This window comes from Lepus europaeus, chromosome 7 (genome assembly GCF_033115175.1).
Source record: "Lepus europaeus isolate LE1 chromosome 7, mLepTim1.pri, whole genome shotgun sequence".
Taxonomy (NCBI): Eukaryota; Metazoa; Chordata; class Mammalia; order Lagomorpha; family Leporidae; genus Lepus; species Lepus europaeus.
Window position 1 is genome coordinate 124,488,604 of NC_084833.1, and position 19,669 is coordinate 124,508,272.

The 19,669-nt window shown below is 41.4% G+C and overlaps 1 protein-coding gene across 1 annotated transcript in view; it reads left to right on the forward strand.

Annotated features, from left to right (window-relative positions):
• Positions 1 to 19,669, forward strand: part of LOC133763991 (beta-galactosidase-1-like protein 3) — a 91,336-nt gene that overhangs the window by 9,171 nt on the left and 62,496 nt on the right. Inside the window, exons 2-3 of the mRNA XM_062197656.1 lie at positions 4,244 to 4,460; positions 5,579 to 5,791. Of these exons, the coding sequence (XP_062053640.1) occupies positions 4,244 to 4,460; positions 5,579 to 5,791 (430 nt within the window). The remainder of the gene's footprint in view (positions 1 to 4,243; positions 4,461 to 5,578; positions 5,792 to 19,669) is intronic.

The following is a 19,669-nucleotide window of genomic DNA, read 5'->3' on the forward strand; positions in this document are numbered from 1 at the left end:
GCAGGATGGCACAAGATACTGCCATACTGTTCTGTTTCCAGAACAACCTCATATATACTTTTCAAATTTCTCACTTCGTTGTTTATCCTACTTTTTATTTGCACTGTGTCATGGCTTCTGTCTCACCAAAGTCAGAAATCATTGATGCCAGCATCAGGCTGAGGCCATTCATGAACTTAATTCTTATCAAGATGCTGAGGCTAACTGGATAATGTGCTCTTTCATTTCTACCATAAAGAGTTCTGCATAGGAACCATGAAAATTGAGAAATAGATTTCATGTCTCATTCCAAATTTTCCCCATATCAAATCTTGTACCTCTTCCTTAGATGTCCACCTTTAATGCCGGGAGGTAAAATCACCCTTGTTTGGTCAAGTTAGGCATCTGCCAGCCTGATCCCAGTCTGTCAGGCTGGCTGGAAAGCATCAGTTCTCCCTGAATGCAATAGCTTATTCAGGGTGGGCTGAGTACTGCGTGATTCTGATTTTGACATCTCTGTGGTATCTAGCATGATTCCATCACATGTAGTGTCCTCCAGCTGCAGTAACCATGCAGAGATGCTAACCCTGCCTTTTTGTTTAAAGTGGCTACTCTGATTTAAATTCCCTCCTAGTAATCTTTTGGCTTCTCAGAGTATCTTCTCAATCATTAGGTGATGTGGTAGCCTACATCTTGGTTTAAATAAGAGGCTCATCTGCTAAACTAGGTAGTTTTTCAAACAGTCCTTCTCCATTCTCTGTGAGGCTAAAGTTCCTTCCTCAAAGAAGTCCCATTCTTGTGGATCCCACCATGTGGGGCACCAGTGTCCTCCAGCTATTACAGTCCAGGCATGGAAATGGGAAATACACTTTTCTTATACCTACACAGCCCAACAGACCATAACATCTAAATTTCCCTTCTGTTTCTGGATTTCATGCATCACTAGGACAGAATTGACAGGGCATGCTTGTCCTCGTACTCAGTGCCACTTGCGTATTCTGTAGCTTTCCACCAGCTTGAAGCACCCAATCTATGCTCTTCCTCAGGGCAGGTAGCAATGGAACTGCCACAGCAGCTGTGCTGCCCTTCTGTTTTCCTTCCCCATGGCTCGTGGCTTCTATAATGAACTCTAACAGACTTCTTGGTGTTTTCCAGGTGTCCCTAACTTATGTACTAAATCTCCCTACGCTGAGGTTTGCAGATCAACCTAAGCACACAGTCCATGTGCTTACCCCATCAGATTCTTCTGCAGATGCATTTTAAGACTTTGTCTCCTGACTTCTCAGTTGTCTGAGTGTTTCTGGGATATATAATTGTCTCCAAACTGAGAAGGAACACTGATATCAAAGGAGAAATCCCCATACAAATGTTGTCTTTGGGCAGCTTACCGGTGGCATTCCAGTCTAGGATGGTGGACATTCTGGTTAGAAGCTGAGGTTTGCAGAAGAAAGGTTTTGTATACTTTACTGTTTCAATAGAATGATGGACAGGCGTTTGATTTACAGCAGTCCTTCACGTATGATCTAGGAGATAGCACTTCATGCATCCTGGTTAGCTTCCTGATCTTCTCAGGAAGACTTGTGGTAGCAGTCAAGTTTCATGTACTGAAATAACAGTGGGGAGCAAAAAGAATGTGGGCTGAAAGGGTATTTCAAAATCTGAAAATCAGTGGCTATCCAGTCACATACTTCCCCAAGAGGACAGAGAAAAATATGTTCACTCAAATCTACTTAAATGTTCAAAGCAGCATTATGCTAGGAAAAAGTGGAAAGAAGGCAAGTGTGCATTAGCTGACAAAAGGATAATAGAAAGTGGCATATCCTCACAATGGACTATTATTTGGCTATAAGAAGGACTGGAGCATGGATGCATGCTTCAGTAAGAGTGGCCTTGGAGAATATGATGCTCCATGAAGAAGACAGTCACACACACCCAAAATTGTGCAATTCCATTCTTGTGAACAATTCCAAATAGTGAAATTTATACAACCAGAAAGCAAACTTGGTTACCAGGGACTGCAAGGATAATGAAAGGACCAGTGGCCACATGGCAAAGGGATTCATCCAGGGGATGAAAATGCCCTGGACTTAACTGCTGATGTTTGTACAACCTTGTGAATATACCAAATACCACTGAACTTTACACCTTAGAGGGGTGAAATTTAATTAAGTATTTAAAAGACAGTGAATGAAAATTCTTTACCTTTAAAAAAGATTTAAGTATACATTTGAGAGTTAGAGCTATAGATACATAACACATACACACACATACACATACACACACACACAGAGAGAGAGAGAGAAGGAGAAAGAGAGAGAGAGAGATCTTACATCTATTAGCTCAGTCCCCAGATGGCAGCAATGGCTACAGCTGAGAGTCAGGAGTTCCATCCTGGTTTCCTACATCTTCCACTGTTTTTCTCAGGCCATTAGCAGGGAGCTGGATTTGAAGTGGAGCAGCCAGGATACAAACCAGCTCTGGTGGTCAGGGCTATTTGGGGATTGAAGCAGAAGATGGAAGATCTCTCTCCTCCCCCTCCCTCTCTCTCTCTCTTTCTGTAACTCTGCCTTTCAAATAAGTAAAATCAATCTTAAGAAAATTGTTCATATTTGCAGCTGCATGATTACCTATGTGGATAAGACCAAGAAACACATAACCTTCTAGAGTTAATATGTGAGTTCACCAAGGTCACAGAGTACAAAATCAACATAGGAAACCTAATCCTATTTCTATAGATGAAAAACAAGCATGTCCAAACAGAAACTAAATATCTAATACCATTTCATATTGCTCAAAAGAAAATGAAATACATAGTTTAAAAACCTAACAAAGCATGAACGGAATCAGTATGTTCAAAAATCAAGAATTCTGCAGCAAGAAGTAAAAGAAGATGTAAATAAATTGAGAGTCAGACCATGTTCATGGATTGGAAGATGTCACTTCTTTACATTTGATCTGTATGTCTAATGCAACTCCCATCAAAATTACAGCATGGTTTTCGGTAGAATTAGACAAGTTTATTCTCCATTTTTTATGGAAAGGTACAACTCATAGAGCAGTTTTTTTTTAAATTTTGACAAAGAAGAATTATGTCATATGTCTAAAAAACCAACCTTGAGAAAGTCATAATAGTGCATTGCTTACAATCTAAGAATGAGGACAAGGTAGATAATCTACAACACTTTCAAGGACCTTGTGGTTCAAGAAGGAAACAGGAGAACATTATACCATAATATTCTCTGAGGACTCATTCCAGATTTACATTTTCTTGTTTCAAGTTGGAAAGGGATTGGAAAGGTGTCCAGGAGATCATCAAAAGGTTTCTCTTTTGGGCACAGGAACTGAAATACATAAATTTGAAACTGGGTCAATCATTTGTCTATTAAAATATCTGATTCTCCCTGCTCTTATCTCAATCAATGCCAGCAGCAAGTTACTTAATCTGAACACAGTGGTCATCCCAGGGTATTTGCTCTGGGCTACAGAGCCCATGGGATTATCAAGTGCTACCACTTTCACCCCACTAGTCTTCTGTGAATCACATCCTGCTCTCACTTCCTATTTCCACCACAGAGCAACAAACACCCTCATTCAGGAATCTCCAGGTCTATGGGATGACATGTTTGTCTCCCATTTAGATTCAACCTTACATGAAGTCATCTGTATGAAACTACAATCTGAATTACTTTCTGCTGGATATCATTTAATGGTCTCACCCACTTCCCCATTGATTTCTGGAAAGAGAGTGAGTTACTTGGCACTGCACCCACAGTAATGGCCACCTATGATCTGCCTCCTGCCAGGCTCCTGCTACTTCACACTCCAGATTTCCAAAGTATTTCCATGCACGTACCATGCTGTGTAGACATTTTCAAGCTAATCTGAAGACAATTCTCACTCTTGTCAAGACTCAATTTGGGAAAACTGCCATACTCCTGGGCAGCCTGTGTCCCTCTCCTGTACCCTCAGTGTTCTCTGTTGAACTTTAATGTAGCATTAACCAACCCATTGAATCTGTTTAATTGTGTGCACAGCTGACAATTATTTCTAGTCAGAAGTGCTGTATCTGGACATAATGGGCACCGGGTAAAAGTGCAGAACCTGAGGCATCAGGACTTCCTGCTCTCAGGTACACGGCAGCTGGGTCCTCCGCCTCCTTTCCTCCCACTGATTTGTGTGTTCTGAGCCAGCTGGCAATCGACAGGCATTTCAGGAGATCCAAGGACCAGATGAGAATGCAAGGAAGAACTGTATTCTTTCCCAGAACTAAAGGGCACTTGCACTGTGTCTGGTAGTGCTCTGGCTTATCAGAGCCCTGTGCTCTGGAAAGCTCTAGGTCTGGAGCTCTACAACCTTCCTGTGGCACCACAGGAGGCTTCTGGACTCAAGGCGCTGGGCTGTGGAGGCTGCAGCCAGCCTGGGGCGCTGCAGAGGCAGATCCAGGACACTGGTGCTGGTTGCTGTGTGAGCATTTCCCCCTGGTTATCCCTGCATAGCACAGAAGTGAGTCGCCAGTGCCATGTGGACTCCAGGACCCAGAGCTGCGTTTGGGGCTGCTGAAAGGGGCTGGAGCCGAGCACGCTGTGGGGTCTGCAGTCTCAGCACCATGGGCTTTCTGCACTTCCTCAGGTGACAGACACGCTGTTTGTCCATTTGTCTGGACAGGTCCACTGCCCAGGGGCCCTGGGGTAGCCCTTCCTTCAGTCCCACCTGGATCCTCATGGTCCCCTGTGTGCTCACCTGAGTCTCTCCCAACACTCCCTGGGTTCCACAGGTCAGAGTCAGTCTTTATTGTATGAGTCCCTGGGCACATCTAGTGGACTAGGACCCTACCTGGGCTCTCAGCTCTGCAGGAGACCTGCTCCTCATCTCTGCCGTGAGCCTCTTCTCAGCCAAATCTCTAGATCTTAACTGCGCATTCCCCCACTGCAGGATGGAAGGAAATCCAGGGTCAGCTTCCTTTTACAGGACCTGGTGTCACTCCTGTTCCTGGGGAATGAAGTGCTTCTGCTTCTCATGGAGGCTCCGTCCTTCCTCCATCAGGCCCAGATCCTTGTGCAGTGTCCCGACTCATGAGGTTCTAGGCTGTTACCAGTGTCAGGTTCAGAGTGAAGAGGGTCCTGTTACAGCCCAAGTGTGGGGAGACTTGTGGAGCAGGTGGAGCCCAATCTTCTTGCCTTTGGGTCCCCTAACACAGGATCTACCTTCAGGGGCTCCATCTGAGGCTCTGGCCTCTGCAGGGCGGGAGAACAGCCGGCCTACATCTTTCCTGACCCTGTGTCCCTTTCTCCTGGCAGCCGCTGTCTCTCCTGGAGCAGGATCCTGGCCATCTTTTTCCTGCCATTTATCTCATCAGGTCTTGCTTTTCACTCAACACCCAGAGAGAATCTTTCATCCCAAACTGCACAGCCACAAGATGCCAGGTTTGCATGAGGGTGCAGGGAGGGTGCAATCTCTCTCCTGTTGGAGAAAATAATGCATAGCAAAAGGGGCAGAGCGTGTCCTGCTCACGGAGCAGCATTTTCCCCGAGGGCTCAGCACTCTCCGCTATCCCATCCTCTGTCCCTGTCTGTCCTCCACTGTCCTGTCCCCTCTCCAGGTACAACTGGTCTTATGTGACCCCTCTTGAGCTGAAGAACCGATCTGTGGGACTTGGCACTGGGAGCACAGTGACAGGTGACGCACACTTCACCCTGGACGGCCGCAAGTTCCGGATCTTCGGGGGCTCCATCCACTACTTCCGGGTGCCCAGGGAGTACTGGAGGGACCGCTTGCTGAAGCTGAAGGCCTGTGGCTTCAACACTGTCACCACGTGAGTGCGGCCCCCAGCCCCTCAGCTCGGGACCTCTGGGGAGCCAGCACCTGGCGGCTGCAGCCTGGCTCAGAGTGGATGTGGTCCAGTGTGAGGACTTCCCTTCTGAAGACATTCCTGCACCTGCCAGTCATGTTAAGGCTTCCAACTGTCACCTAGGTCTTCTTTCATTATTCTAAGATCAAAGCTTGGTGGGGGGTGAATGAGAGTAATATAGGGGTTCTTCAAAAAGGTTTTTGCAAAACTAGAAAAGACTTGTAGTTTTGGTGCAAAAAATTTTGAAATCCATGCAGTTTTATTCCAGTGTTCACTTTCCCTATCTTTTGCAGGACTCCTCCTGTAGAGGGTGCAGGCGATTTCTTTAGGGCTCTCTCTGTGTCAGAAGAGTTATCATGTTCCTTAGCAATCAGTTTGTTGACATATATGGCTCTTTGACAAGTGTGTGGAAAACAAAATTGACCTATAAGCTTGCACTGGAACAAAAACTTTTAGAATTCATGTATAGTTTTTCTTTTTTTTTTAACTTTTATTTAATGAATATAAATTTCCAGTGTACAGCTTATGGATTACAATGGCTTCCCCCTCCCATAACTTCCCTCCCACCCGCAACCCTCCCCTCTCCCACTCCCTCTCCCCTTCCATTTGCATCAAGATTCATTTTCAATTCTCTTTATATACAGAAGATCAATTTAGTATAAAGATTTCAACAGTTTGCACCCACATAGAAACACAAAGTGAAACATACTGTTCGAGTACTAGTTATAGCATTAAATCACAATGTACAGCACATTAAGGACAGAGATCCCACATGAGGAGCAAGTGCACAGTGGCTCCTGTTGTTGACCCAACAAATTGACACTCTAGTTTATGGCGCCAGTAACCATTCTAGGCTGTCGTCATGAGTTGCCAAGGCTATGGAAGCCTTACAAGTTTGCCGACTCTGATCATATTTAGACAAGGTCATAAAAGACAGAGTGAGGATAGTAACCAATGATCCTAAGAGTGGCATTTACCAGGTTTGAACAATTATACAGCATTAAGTGGGGAAGAGGACCATCAGTACACACAGGTTGGGAGTAGAGCCATTGGAGGTAGAGTAGAGGTTATAATTACAAAGGAATGAGGCCCAAGTGCACTAGACAGGGCCTAGAACAACGGACAGAGTCATTATTAGAGGAGCTAAGAAAGGTGCTGTCTAAGCTACAAGTAATTTTTCTGATTGAGAGGCAAATAGAACCTGATAGAAGGGGCTTGATAATAATCTGTTGGGCTTTAGGCCTTGTAAATTCAGAGGCCCAGGCCTATCTATCTCTTCACATGGGGTATATCCTAAGGGAGGTGTGAACCTCCTAGGGGAAGGCACTCTGTTGACTTTCATTATTTGGCTGGCCTGGGAGGAGAGCTGGCCAGGTAAAGGCAGGTGGCATCTCTAACAAGAAATTTACAGTTCTGCCTGCAATGTTGCTGACCCTACTTGACCATCCCCTCAGCTGCAGTGGTCACTTTGGAAGTTGGGCTGAGTGAAGGGCTTTTCAGCTTAGAGCCAATAAGATCTGTGGCTCTGACCTGGGCATCCTTCAACTCCAGGGCAGGTCCATTTTCAGTGATCCAACTCTTGGCAGAGCTGCCAGGGCTCTTCACAAGCTGACTTCTGCTGAAGCCCAGGCTTACCACTGAAAGCCACTGCAGTGGACTGGCCTGTTGGGTGTCTTTGAGGCAGATTACTGTACAGATCAGCCATTAATAGGCCTGCCACCCATTGCTTCTGATGCCGAGCTTTCTTTTCCTCCTAGTTTGTGTTAAAGCAGACCAGAGGATGCAAGTCAAGGGAGTGCCCGTGTCCCATCTCTAATCTTCGGTGGCCTGAACTACAAGTCTATAGTCACAGGCATGTTCTGTAGTAGTTTTTCTATGGTAGACAATGCCCATGAGGAAAATTATATTCTCACTTTAAAACTTTCTTTCCCTTTGGTCTGAAAGGGAGGTTTTTTCTACTTACTGTATACTTCGCTGATGGCGAAGTGAATCTAGCTATGAGATATTATTTAAGTTCTTATTTTGGCTATGCTATTACAGAAAAATGTTAGCCATCTCTTTTATAAGGTCTAAAGATTAAATTGTGTGTCCTACAGATTCCTTCATAATAGAATTAGTTTCCTACCTTGAAGAGAATAGAGAAATGAAAGAACAAGTTGGGCTTAGAATAGAGAAATGAGGGAGCAAGTCCTAGATCGCTTGCTGACAATAGCAATATCACATGAATACTTAGCAAACCGTTTCAATCATTAGATAACAACTTAAGAAAACATTTACCAGAAGGTCCAATGCCTTCTATAAATTTTAAGAATCATGTATTTGAAAACACCTCTTAAATATCTAACATGGTGTAGTTTGTTTAGCCAGTAAACTTAAGCACAACCATCTAAAATGTTTTTAGTTTCTTTCTACCAACACGTTTAAAACATATGATACACAGATTCAGGTCACTCAAATTAAAATGTATCTTTGATTGCTTAGCAGCTTAAATTTATGGACAATCTTATATATAAGCCATTTAAAATAAAACTCTTAATAAAATTTCCCCATGTGGACATACAATATGTACACACATATAATATAGCATAATAGACCAATATAGCAATTTTAATAATAGCTTTTAAAATCTTTAACTCTTTTTTGTAAATTGCCAATTGATTTGAATTGCTTTTTGTTTTTAGTAACCTCAGTTAACCATACTTTCTCTCAGTTGGTACTGTTAATACATTATTGGCTTCATCTGTTTACAGAGCCATCCCAAAGTACTGAATACAATAAAAGTGGCTGGAAAAAGTCCATAGGAACCTATAGGAGGACAGCTAAACACAGAACCAACAACGCTTTAGTTTTATGAGCAGCACATCATATATAACTGTGGATGACAGAAGACTTTAAGTTGCCATGTTTAAAATTATAAACTCATCAACCAACAAGAGGCACTTGCTTACTTCACAGTATTTTTGAAAGCACCTGTAGGATTTTACAAGTATTTAACCCTTTAGGCCTCTGGGGCTTTCTCCTTAAGATAACTCTCATGTCTAGTAACACAAGATCATTAGACTTTTTAATTCTCAAACATTTGTATTAATAGCATTTTCCATTATAGAAACTTAAAGTCTGGTACCACATCACATCTTGACAGTCCTTCTAATATAATCCAAATAGCCTGATTAGTTGGTGTCTCTATAAGATGAGAGACATAGGTCCTTCGTTTTTTTCAGTTGGGCCCAAACTGGAAAAACCAAAGTCCAGGATTGAAATTTTAGAGTCCAGATTGTTTGGAACTTTGATTTTTTGAATGCCTGTCAAGAATGCCAAGAAGGCTCAAAATCCAAAATATCTGGTTGAAATAAGATTCCTTAAAATCATGACATAACATAGACCAAATTTGATCATTGTTACAAGGTGATTATTAAAATTTTTGAAAATTAGCACATATTTACATAACCCATAGCTCTTAATAAAAATTCAGCTGTTTTTGAACAATTAGAATTTAACAGACATCAAGAGAACATAATAGATTACTTTAACACATTGCTTTAAAAGAGAATCAGATTTTAAATCTATGTCAAGAGAAATTGAGCATCCTGTGATCTTTTGCTGTGAGGTTTCCTTCCTTTACCTTCTTTCATATTAGTGACCATGTTTCTGTGTTTCTGTGTGTAACACATCTTTAAGCATCTTTTGCAGGGCAGGATGAGTGGCAACAAATTCTTTCAGTTTCTGTTTGCTATGAAAAGTCTTAATTTCACCTTCATTCACAAATGAGAGCTTAGCAGGATATAATATTCTGGGCTGGCAGTTTTTCTCTCTTAGTACCTGGGCTATGTCTCGCCATTCCCTTCTAGCTTGTATGGTTTCTGATGAGAAGTCTGCTGTGAGTCTAATTGGAGATCCTCTAAGAGTAATCTGACGTTTCTCTCTTGCACATTTTAGGATCTTTTCTTTATGTTTCACTGTGGTGAGTTTGATTACAACATGTCGTGGTGAGGATCTCTTTTGGTCATGTTTATTAGGGGTTCTATAAGCTTCCTGTACTAAGATGCCTCTGTCCTTCTCCAAACCTGGGAAATTTTCTGCTAGTATGTCACTGAAAATGCCTTCTAATCCTTTCTCCCTCTCCATGCCTTCAGGAACTCCTAGAACCCGAATGTTGGGTTTTTAATAGTATCCTGTAGATTCCCGACAATATTTTTTAGATTTCTAATTTCTTCTTCTTTTCTTTGGTGTGCCTGTTTCCTTTCTTGTTCTCTGTCTTCTAAGTCTGATATTCTCTCTTCTGCTTCGCCCATTCTGTTTTTAAGGCTGTCTAATGTGTTTGTCATTTGATCTATTGAATTCTTCATTTCATTATGATTTCTCGTCACTTTCATCGTTTCTTGTTCCACTAGTTGTTTCATTTCATTTTGATTCCTCCTTAATATTTCACTTTCACGAGAGAGATTTTCTATCTTGTCCATTAAGGATTTCTGTAGTTCAAGACTGTGTTTTTGAGAACTTCTTAATGTTCTTATCAATTTTTTGAGATCTGCTTCTTGCATTTCTTCGATCTCATCATCTTCATAATCTTGAATTGGGGTGTCTTTTTCATTTGGGGGCGTCATAGTGTCTTCCTTGTTCTTGTTTCCTCGGTTTTTGCGTTTGTTGTTTGGCATGTTGGAGATATTTGGTTTCTTCACTGTGGTGTTTTTTCTTGTTACCCTATGGCTCTATATTAAGTGGACTGTCTGCTTTCAGTGGAGCCTTAGAGGCTTGAGATGAGTGTGGACTGAGAGCTGTGTTTGGTTCCTCAGGGTTGAGGGTGTGTCAAAGATGACACTCCCAGGTTAGGTGTGGTAAATCTCTCTTTCTTTTTTTGATTTAAAAGGGAAGTAATTCTGCACAGCTGAACGTAATTGGAGGTAGTTAGCAGGCAAATGATATACCCACAGGAGCCAGAGATCGGAAGCTCTTTCCCAAGGACCACACAGGGAATCTCTGCTGCCCTCGGTGTGGGCTCCAATTCTCCTGCAGTCTCCCACTGGGTTGCCAAGTTAGATGCTAATCTCCTGTTATTTCACCCCTCCCACCATAGTCAGGTTTTTCTGCTAGGCTCAGGGCTGGTGCAGACCTGAGGTCGCCCTGCTTATGACGTATGTCCAAAATGGCGCCTGCTCTGTCTTGCTCACCTTTGAGAGGTGAGCGGAGAGAGAGAAACTTGTGTCTGTATTGGTCACTTTTTTTATTTTTTTCCTATCTCTCTTCTAGTTAGCCTGGTGAACTTTTCCCCACGGAGTTTCAAGCCTCGTTCCCTCTAGCCTCCTCTTTCCGCTTGCCCGCTGGTATCTCGGGCTATTGTGGTTCGGCTCACCTCGCATTCCAGCGCTGGTGTGTTGAGTCTGCCGCTGGTATCCCAAACTTGGGCTCCCACGCTCTCCATGCAGGTCCACTGTGAATCACTAGTTCCGGAAGAGTTTCCTCTGCTGTTTCATCCCCTACTCTTCCTTGACCCTGCAGTATCTCCACTTATATTAAACTGTCTCTCCCCCGGACTAATAGTGTGCTCCCTGCCTATTCCGCCATCTTGCCGCCACACTCCCATGTATAGTTTTTCAAAACAGTTATTTCCCATGGACATTTTGAAGACCCCTCATATGCATGAATTTCAAAACTTTTTGCACCCAGGCAAACTCATATTTTAATTCTGTTTTCCACAAGCTTTGTGAAGTCTTCTTGTATGCTCAAGAACTCTTACAAATAAATACACCATTACAGATACAAATAAGTTTCTAAAACAATTTTTGCTTGTGCATATGGAGATGGACAAGCAGAGCAATGACAATGGAATCAAAAAGTGAACATGTAAGCAGATATTAGTGTCACCTCACTGACATTTTGTGGCTTAAAGGAAATAAGCCATGAACCTAAAGGATTAGTGACTAAGCACAAAGGGATATAGTATCGGAGAGGCTGGGCCATCCATCCTGAAAGTACCTCTCAAGCCATCACACCCCAGGACTTCATTCATCATCTGCACATGGGCAGAATATAAATTGCTTCAGTATGTGATATTGGTGATTACAGGACATGAAACTTCCATCTTATTTCTATCTTATTTCACTCCTGGCATTGACACTGGTATGTAGCCAGTCCTGATGGCCAAAACAAGTGGGAACTGGGCTTGGTCAATAGAATTAAGTGTGAATGGACATGAATTGAACATGAGTGTGTGATAGAGACAAAGGGAGCATGTGGCCTGATGGCCAGAATGTTCAAAGCATATTCCGGAACAACTTAGTACTAACAATTATCCTGTGACATGGGTCATACCACTCCTACTGTGCAGGGGGAGAAACTGAGCCCCCAGAGGCTAACGAGCTTGCTCAGAAGGACACACGTTGTTTGCCATGGTTGCAGCACAGGTGTGTGGCTGTGGATCCCACAGTCCACACTGGCACAGGAAACAACCACCTGTGCATTTGTGTAAGATGGGAATCACAAAGGAGCAAAGCCTCCATGCCTGTGCATGGGTGATGGGTCATAATACAGAAACCATGCTCAATGTAAAAGTCAAATCAGAGACAGGAGCAGTAAAGTTCCCTTCTAAACATATCAAACTCTAGAAAAAAAGTAAAATTCCAAAAATCAAGGGTCTTTAAAGTAGACTGAAGGTAAACCCTCCAAAGCCATTTGGCAAGACTGCGTTGTTGAAGCTGCCTAGAACAGGACCTGTGGTTCCCTTCCTGGGAGTGTTCATCCTTAAGATCAGATGAAGGCAGAGCAGAGGCCATCAGCAGACTGCGTTTGCTAATACCAGAACTCAAGCATTGATTTCAATATATTCACCTTTATGAAGTAGTAGAAATTATTTTAGTTGTTCATTAATCATTCATCAATTGTTTATATACAACTTGGTGTGCTCTAAAGCCTGGAAAATTAATGCACATTCTCCCTATAGCAGCCTCCTATGGGGTGTAGAAACATTATCTTTCTTTTTTTAAGTTTTATTTAAGTTACACAAGTTTCATGTATTTCATAATATATAGATTTAGGAACAGAGTGATACTTCCTACCCTACCCTCCCTCCCACCTATGTTCCAACCCTTCTTCCTCCTCCCACTTTTATTACCACTCTTGATTTTTACAAAAATCTATTTTCAGTTTATTTAATGCTCCTAAGGTTAACCCTACACTAACTAAAGTGTTCAACAAATAGTATGAAGAAGAAAACACTGTTCCTCATCAGAAGAGACAATGGCTGTAGACAATCATTGAGGATTAACATGTCCATTTCACTCCAATACATTGCATTACCTTTCTTTTTTTTTATTAAACTTTTATTTAATGAATATAAATTTCCAAAGTATAGCTTGTGGGTTACAATGGCTTCCCCCCTCCCATAACTTCCCTCCCGCCCGCAACCCTCCCCTTTCCCGCTCCCTCTCCCCTTCCAATCATGTAAAGATTCATTTTCAATTCTCTTTATATACAGAAGATCAGTTTAGTATATATTAGGTAAAGATTTCAACATTTTGCCCACATAGCAGCGTAAAGTGAATAAACTACCATTGGATTACTAATTATAGCATTAAATAGCAATGTACAGCACATTAAAGACAGAGATCCTACATAATTTTTTTTTCGAATTGATTAATTTTCTATGCCATTTCCATTTTAACACCCAGTTTTTTTTTTCATTTCCAATTATCTTTATATACAGAAGATCCATTCAGTATATAATTAGTAAAGACCTCATCAGTTTGTACCCACACAGAAACACAAAGTGTAAAAATACTGTTTCAGTACTAGTTATAGCATCACTGCACATTAGACAACACATTAAGGACAGATCCCACATGGGATGTAAGTACACAGTGACTCCTGTTGCTGACTTAACAATTTGACACTCCTGTTCATGGCGTCAGTAATCTCCCTAGGCTCTAGTCATGAGTTGCCAGGGCTATGGAAGCCTTTAGGGTTCGCTGACTTTGATCTTATTCCGATAGGGTCATAGTCAAAGTGGAGGTTCCCTCCTCCCTTCGGAGAAGGGTACCTCCTTCTTTGATGGCCCCGTTCTTTCCACTGGGATCTCACTCACAGAGATCATTCATTTAGGTCTTTTTTTTTTTCCGTGATATCTTGGCTTTCCATGCCTGCTATACTCTTATGGGTTCTTCCGCCAGATCCGAATGCCTTGAGGGCTGATTCTGAGGCCAGAGTGTTGTTTAGGACATCTGCCATTCTATGAGTCTGCTGTGTATCCCGCTTCCCATGTTGGATCTTTCTCTCCCTTTTTGATTCTATCAGTTAGTATTAGCAGTTACTTGTCTTGTTTGTGTGATCTCTTTGACTCTTAGACCTATCAGAGCTATCAATTGTGAGCTGATATTGATCACTTGGATTAGTGTGATGGCATTGGTATATGCCACCTGGGTGGGATTGTGTGGGAATCCCCTGGCACCTTTCTGACTACACCATTTGCGGCCAGTCCGATTGAGCATGTTCCAAATTGTTCATCTCCTCCCTCTCTTTTTCCACTCTTAGATTTAACAGGGATCACTTTTCTGTTAAAATTTAAACTCCTAAGGATAATTGTGCATTAATTACTGAGTTCAACCAATAGTACTAGAACAAAAACAACAACAACAAATACTAAAAAGGATAAAGTATTACATTGTACATCTAAAGTCAGGACAGGAGCTGATCAGTTTATTGTTGCTTATAGTGTCCATTTCACTTAACAGGTTTCCCCTTTGGCGCTCAGTTGTCACCGATCAGGGAAAACATATGATATTTGTCTCTTTGGGACTGGCTTAATTCACTCAGCATGATGTCTTCCAGATTGCTCCATCTTGTTGCAAATGACTGGGTTTCGTTGTTTCTTACTGCTGTATAGTATTCTATGGAGTACATGTCCCATAATTTCTTTATCCAGTCTACTGTTGTTGGACATTTAGGTTGATTCCAGGTCTTTGCTATTGTGAATTGAGCTGCAATAAACATTAGTGTGCAGATGGCTTTTTTATTTGCCAAATTAATTTCCTTTGGGTAAATTCCAAGGAGTGGGATGGCTGGGTTGTATGGTAGGGTTATGTTCAGGTTTCTGAGGAATCTCCAGACAGACTTCCATAGTGGCTTAACCAGTTTGCATTCCCACCAACAGTGGGTTAGTGTCCCTTTTTCCCCACATCCTCTCCAGCATCTGTTGTTGGTAGATTTCTGAATGTGAGCCATTCTCGCCGGGGTGAGGTGGAACCTCATTGTGGTTTTGATTTGCATTTCTCTGATTGCTAGTGATCTTGAACATTTTTTCATGTGTCTGTTGGCCATTTGGATTTCCTCTTTTGAAAAATGTCTATTGAGGTCCTTGGCCCATCTCTTAAGTGGGTTGTTTGTTTTGTTGTTGTGGATTTTCTTGATTTCTTTGTAGATTCTGGTTATCAACCCTTTATCTGTAGTATAGTTTGCGAATATTTTTTCCCATTCTGTCGGTTGCCTCTTCACTTTCCTGACTGTTTCTTTTGAAGTGCAGAAACTTCTCAATTTGATGCAATCCCAAATGTTAATTTTGGTTTTGACTGCCTGTGCTGTTGGAGTATTTTCCAGGAAGTCTTTGCCTGTGCCTATATCTTGCAGGGTGTCTCCAATGCTCTCTAATAATTTGATGGTTTCGGGTCGTAGATTTAAGTCTTTAATCCATGTTGAGTGAATTTTTGTGTAAGGTGATAGGTATGGGTCTTGCTTCAAGCTTCGGGAAGGACGAACTCAAACTATCCCTCTTTGCAGATGATATGATTCTTTATTTAGGGGACCCAAAGAACTCTACTAAGAGACTGCTGGAACTCATCGAAGAGTTTGGCCAAGTAGCAGGATATAAAATCAATGCACAAAAATCAACAGCCTTTGTATACACAGGCAATGCCACAGCTGAAGAAGAACTTCTGAAATCAATCCCATTCACAATAGCTACAAAAACAATCAAATACCTTGGAATAAACTTAACCAAGGACGTTAAAGATCTCTACGATGAAAACTACAAAACCTTACAGAAAGAAATAGAAGAGGATACCAAAAAATGGAGAAATCTTCCATGCTCATGGATTGGAAGAATCAATATCATCAAAATGTCTATTCTCCCAAAAGCAATTTATACATTCAATGCAATACCCATCAAGATCTCGAAGACATTCTTCTCAGATCTGGAAAAAATGATACTGAAATTCATATGGAGACACAGAAGACCTCGAATAGCCAAAGCAATCTGTACAACAAAAACAAAGCCGGAGGCATCACAATACCTGATTTCAGGACATACTACAGGGCAGTTGTTATCAAAACAGCATGGTACTGGTACAGAAACAGATGGATAGACCAATGGAACAGAATAGAAACACCAGAAATCAATCCAAACATCTACAGCCAACTTATATTTGACCAAAGATCCAAATCTAATCCCTGGAATAAGGACAGTCTATTCAATAAATGGTGCTGGGAAAATTGGATTTCCACGTGCAGAAGCTTGAAGCAAGACCCATTGCATTACCTTTCATGATGAGAAACCTCAGGCCAAGAGAGGATGAGTCAGTCTCCCAAGTCCCGGAGAATAACAGAGCTCAGCTGTCACTCAATAGCTGCAGGGCAGCTGTCTCTCAGTGGTGCTGCAGGGCATCCGTCGACCATTCAGTCGCCTCCCAGGGCAGCAGACTTTGCTTGGAGATTGAGAATCACTCTCAGCACTCTGCCACATTTATTTTAAATCCTTGCTGGAGAGTTTCTGAGTCCTTCACAAGGACATTTTATAATGCAGGATTTGCCTTTCTGTTTCTTGAAGAAATTAATGTCATCTACAATTAGAAAGGCTTTCATGGTAAAGCTGTGTGGTTTTATTAGTTAACAAAAAGAAGCAGCACAGACAGTGCTGGATCTCTCAAACTTGCCATACGGAAAAGAAAGAACAGCAAAGTGTTACCAAAATATCCTGTGGAATACACCATAAACACACATGTGACTGTACTAACTGTGTCAATGAACAGATGTTCAACTAAACCTGGCCTTCCTATATTAATTACACGTTCGTTGTTATAGGCAATCCTTGCTAAAAGAAGTCACTACACAGTTGTCCTCAGCTATTTGTCCCAGAGACTGGCAGTCCTCCAGGATTCCAGAACTGCAGAATGAGCTCCTTCTTCCTGAATACCTCTACCACCTTCTGGTGGCAATATTTGATATCATGCTGGCTCTTCTATTACACAAAGAATATAATACAAATCAATAGTTTTATTTGGATCTGCTACCATAGTCATTGTGCTAATTTTTAAATTTGTCTGGCAGGTGTGCTATGTTTTTCATCTCACAAAGGTTGTGTGAAATTTTTCATTAACTATGTAGTGCTGTGTAATAATTCAGACATTCATGCACAATATACTCTTCAAATTACAGTCATTAACATTTCTACCTCCCCATCACTTCCTTAGGTTGAGAGTCTTCAAGTGGCTCTTTTCATAGTCTTCACAAAATATTAAAGCTTGTTGAGAACAGCAGTCCCCTCCCTATGCTGAGAACTAATACGTATCCCTTTACCTGACTGTGTTTGTTATCCATTGCCCAACCTCTCTGTCCTCCCCTTGACCCTACCCCAAGCTTTGCAACCTTAAATCATCATTACTCTACTTACAGATGGGCAGATTTTTTAGCTCTCACACAACGGAGCATACATGTGGCACTAGTTTTCGTGTGCCTGGCTCATTTCACTTGTCCAGTTCCACTCATTTTGCAGTGAAGAACAGGAGTTCACTCCTCTATGTGGTTTAAAAACTTTCCACACTGTATATAAGTCATATTTTCCTTATCCACTGATAGGCATCTAGGCTTATCTTATGTTTTGGTTACTATGATTATTGTCACAATAAACATTGAGTGCAGGCATTTGCTTGCTATGTTGATTTTGTTTCCATTGTATATGCACCCAGAAGTGGGCTCATAGGGTCATATAGTAAATATAATTTGAGGGTTTTTTTTGTGGACATTTGTATTATTGGATATGCTGGCTACAATAATTTGTATCCCCATCAACAATGTATACCCATGCCCTTTCTTATATATCTTCACCAGCATTTGTTAATTTTTATATTTTTTAATAATGGCGCTGACTTTGCCTTGAACAGACCCCCTTCTCCCCCACAAGCCTTTAATGGAGAGCCGCTCTCTGTAAGTGTTCGCTTGTGCAAAAGGGAATAGTGCCGCCGAGCTGTGTGTCCTCGGGACTCGGTGATTCGGAGCGAGGCGGCCGCCCAAAAAAAAAAAATGCCATTTAATTATTTGAGAGGAAGATAAATGGAGAGCAAGGGAGAGGGGGAAGAGGGAGAGTGAGAAACAAATCTCTTTTGCTGGTTCATTCTCTAAATGCCTGAAACCGCGAGTGTTGGGAAGGGATGAAGACAAGGAGCTAGGAACTCAACCCAGGTCTCCCACATGGACTCAATTACTCGAGCTGTCACTGTTGCCTTATATGTTCTTTATTAGCAAGAGGCTATATTAAGAAGTTTTTTTTCTTCTTATCACTTATACAAGGTGAACAAATTGTATGTATTCAATATATACAGATTTAGGAGCATAATGATATTCCCATCATAACCTCCATCTTGCCCATGTTCCCACCCTCCCTCCTCCTTCCTTCCTTATTCTTCCTTTTAATTTTGACAATGGCATAATTTCAGTTTATTTTATAATCATAAGCTTAACACTCCACTAAGAATTCAACAAATAGTAAGAAGGAAAATGAACACTGTTCCTCAACATTAGAGAAAATTATCAAAATGTCAATCTTACTCATATACATTATATTTTTGTTACTCTATTAGCATCTGTCTTTTTGGGACTGGCTTATTTCACTAAGTATAATGGTTTCCAGTTGAACCTATTTTGTTGTGAAAGAATTCATTTTTTTTTTACTGCTGAGTAATATTCCACAGTTTATGTATATATATATATATATATATATATATATATATATCACATTTTCCATTTCCAGTCATAGTTGATGAGGAGGATCTGGGTTGATTCCATAATTCCATATCTTAGATATTCGGAATTGAGCTGCAATAAATATGCATCTAACTCTTTCTTTTTTTTTTTTTTTTTTTTAAACCTTTATTTAATGAATATAAATTTCCAGTGTACAGCTTATGGATTACAGTGGCTTTCCCCTCCCATAACTTCCCTCCCACCCGCAACCCTCCCCTCTCCCGCTCCCTCTCCCCTTCCATTTGCATCAAGATTCATTTTCAATTCTCTTTATATACAGAAGATCAATTTAGTATAAAGGTTTCAACAGTTTGCACCCACATAGACACACAAAGTGAAACATACTGTTTGAGTACTAGTTATAGCATTAAATCAAAATGTACAGCACATTAAGGACAGAGATCCCACATGAGGAGCAAGTGCACAGTGGCTCCTGTTGTTGACCCAACAAATTGACACTCTAGTTTATGGCACCAGTAACCACCCTAGGCTGTCGTCATGAGTTGCCAAGGCTATGGAAGCCTTCCAAGTTTGCCGACTCTGATCATATTTAGACAAGGTCATAAAAGACAGAGTGAGAATAGTAACCAATGATCCTAAGAGTGGCATTAACCAGGTTTGAACAATTATACAGCATTAAGTGGGGAAGAGGACCATCAGTACACACAGGTTGGGAGTAGAGCCATTGGTGGTAGAGTAGAGGTTATGATTACAAAGGAATGAGGCCCAAGTACGCTAGACAGGGTCTAGAACAAAGGACAGAGTCATTATTAGAGGAGCTAAGAAAGGTGCTGTCTAAGCTACAATTAAGTTTTCTGATTGAGAGGCAAATAGAACCTG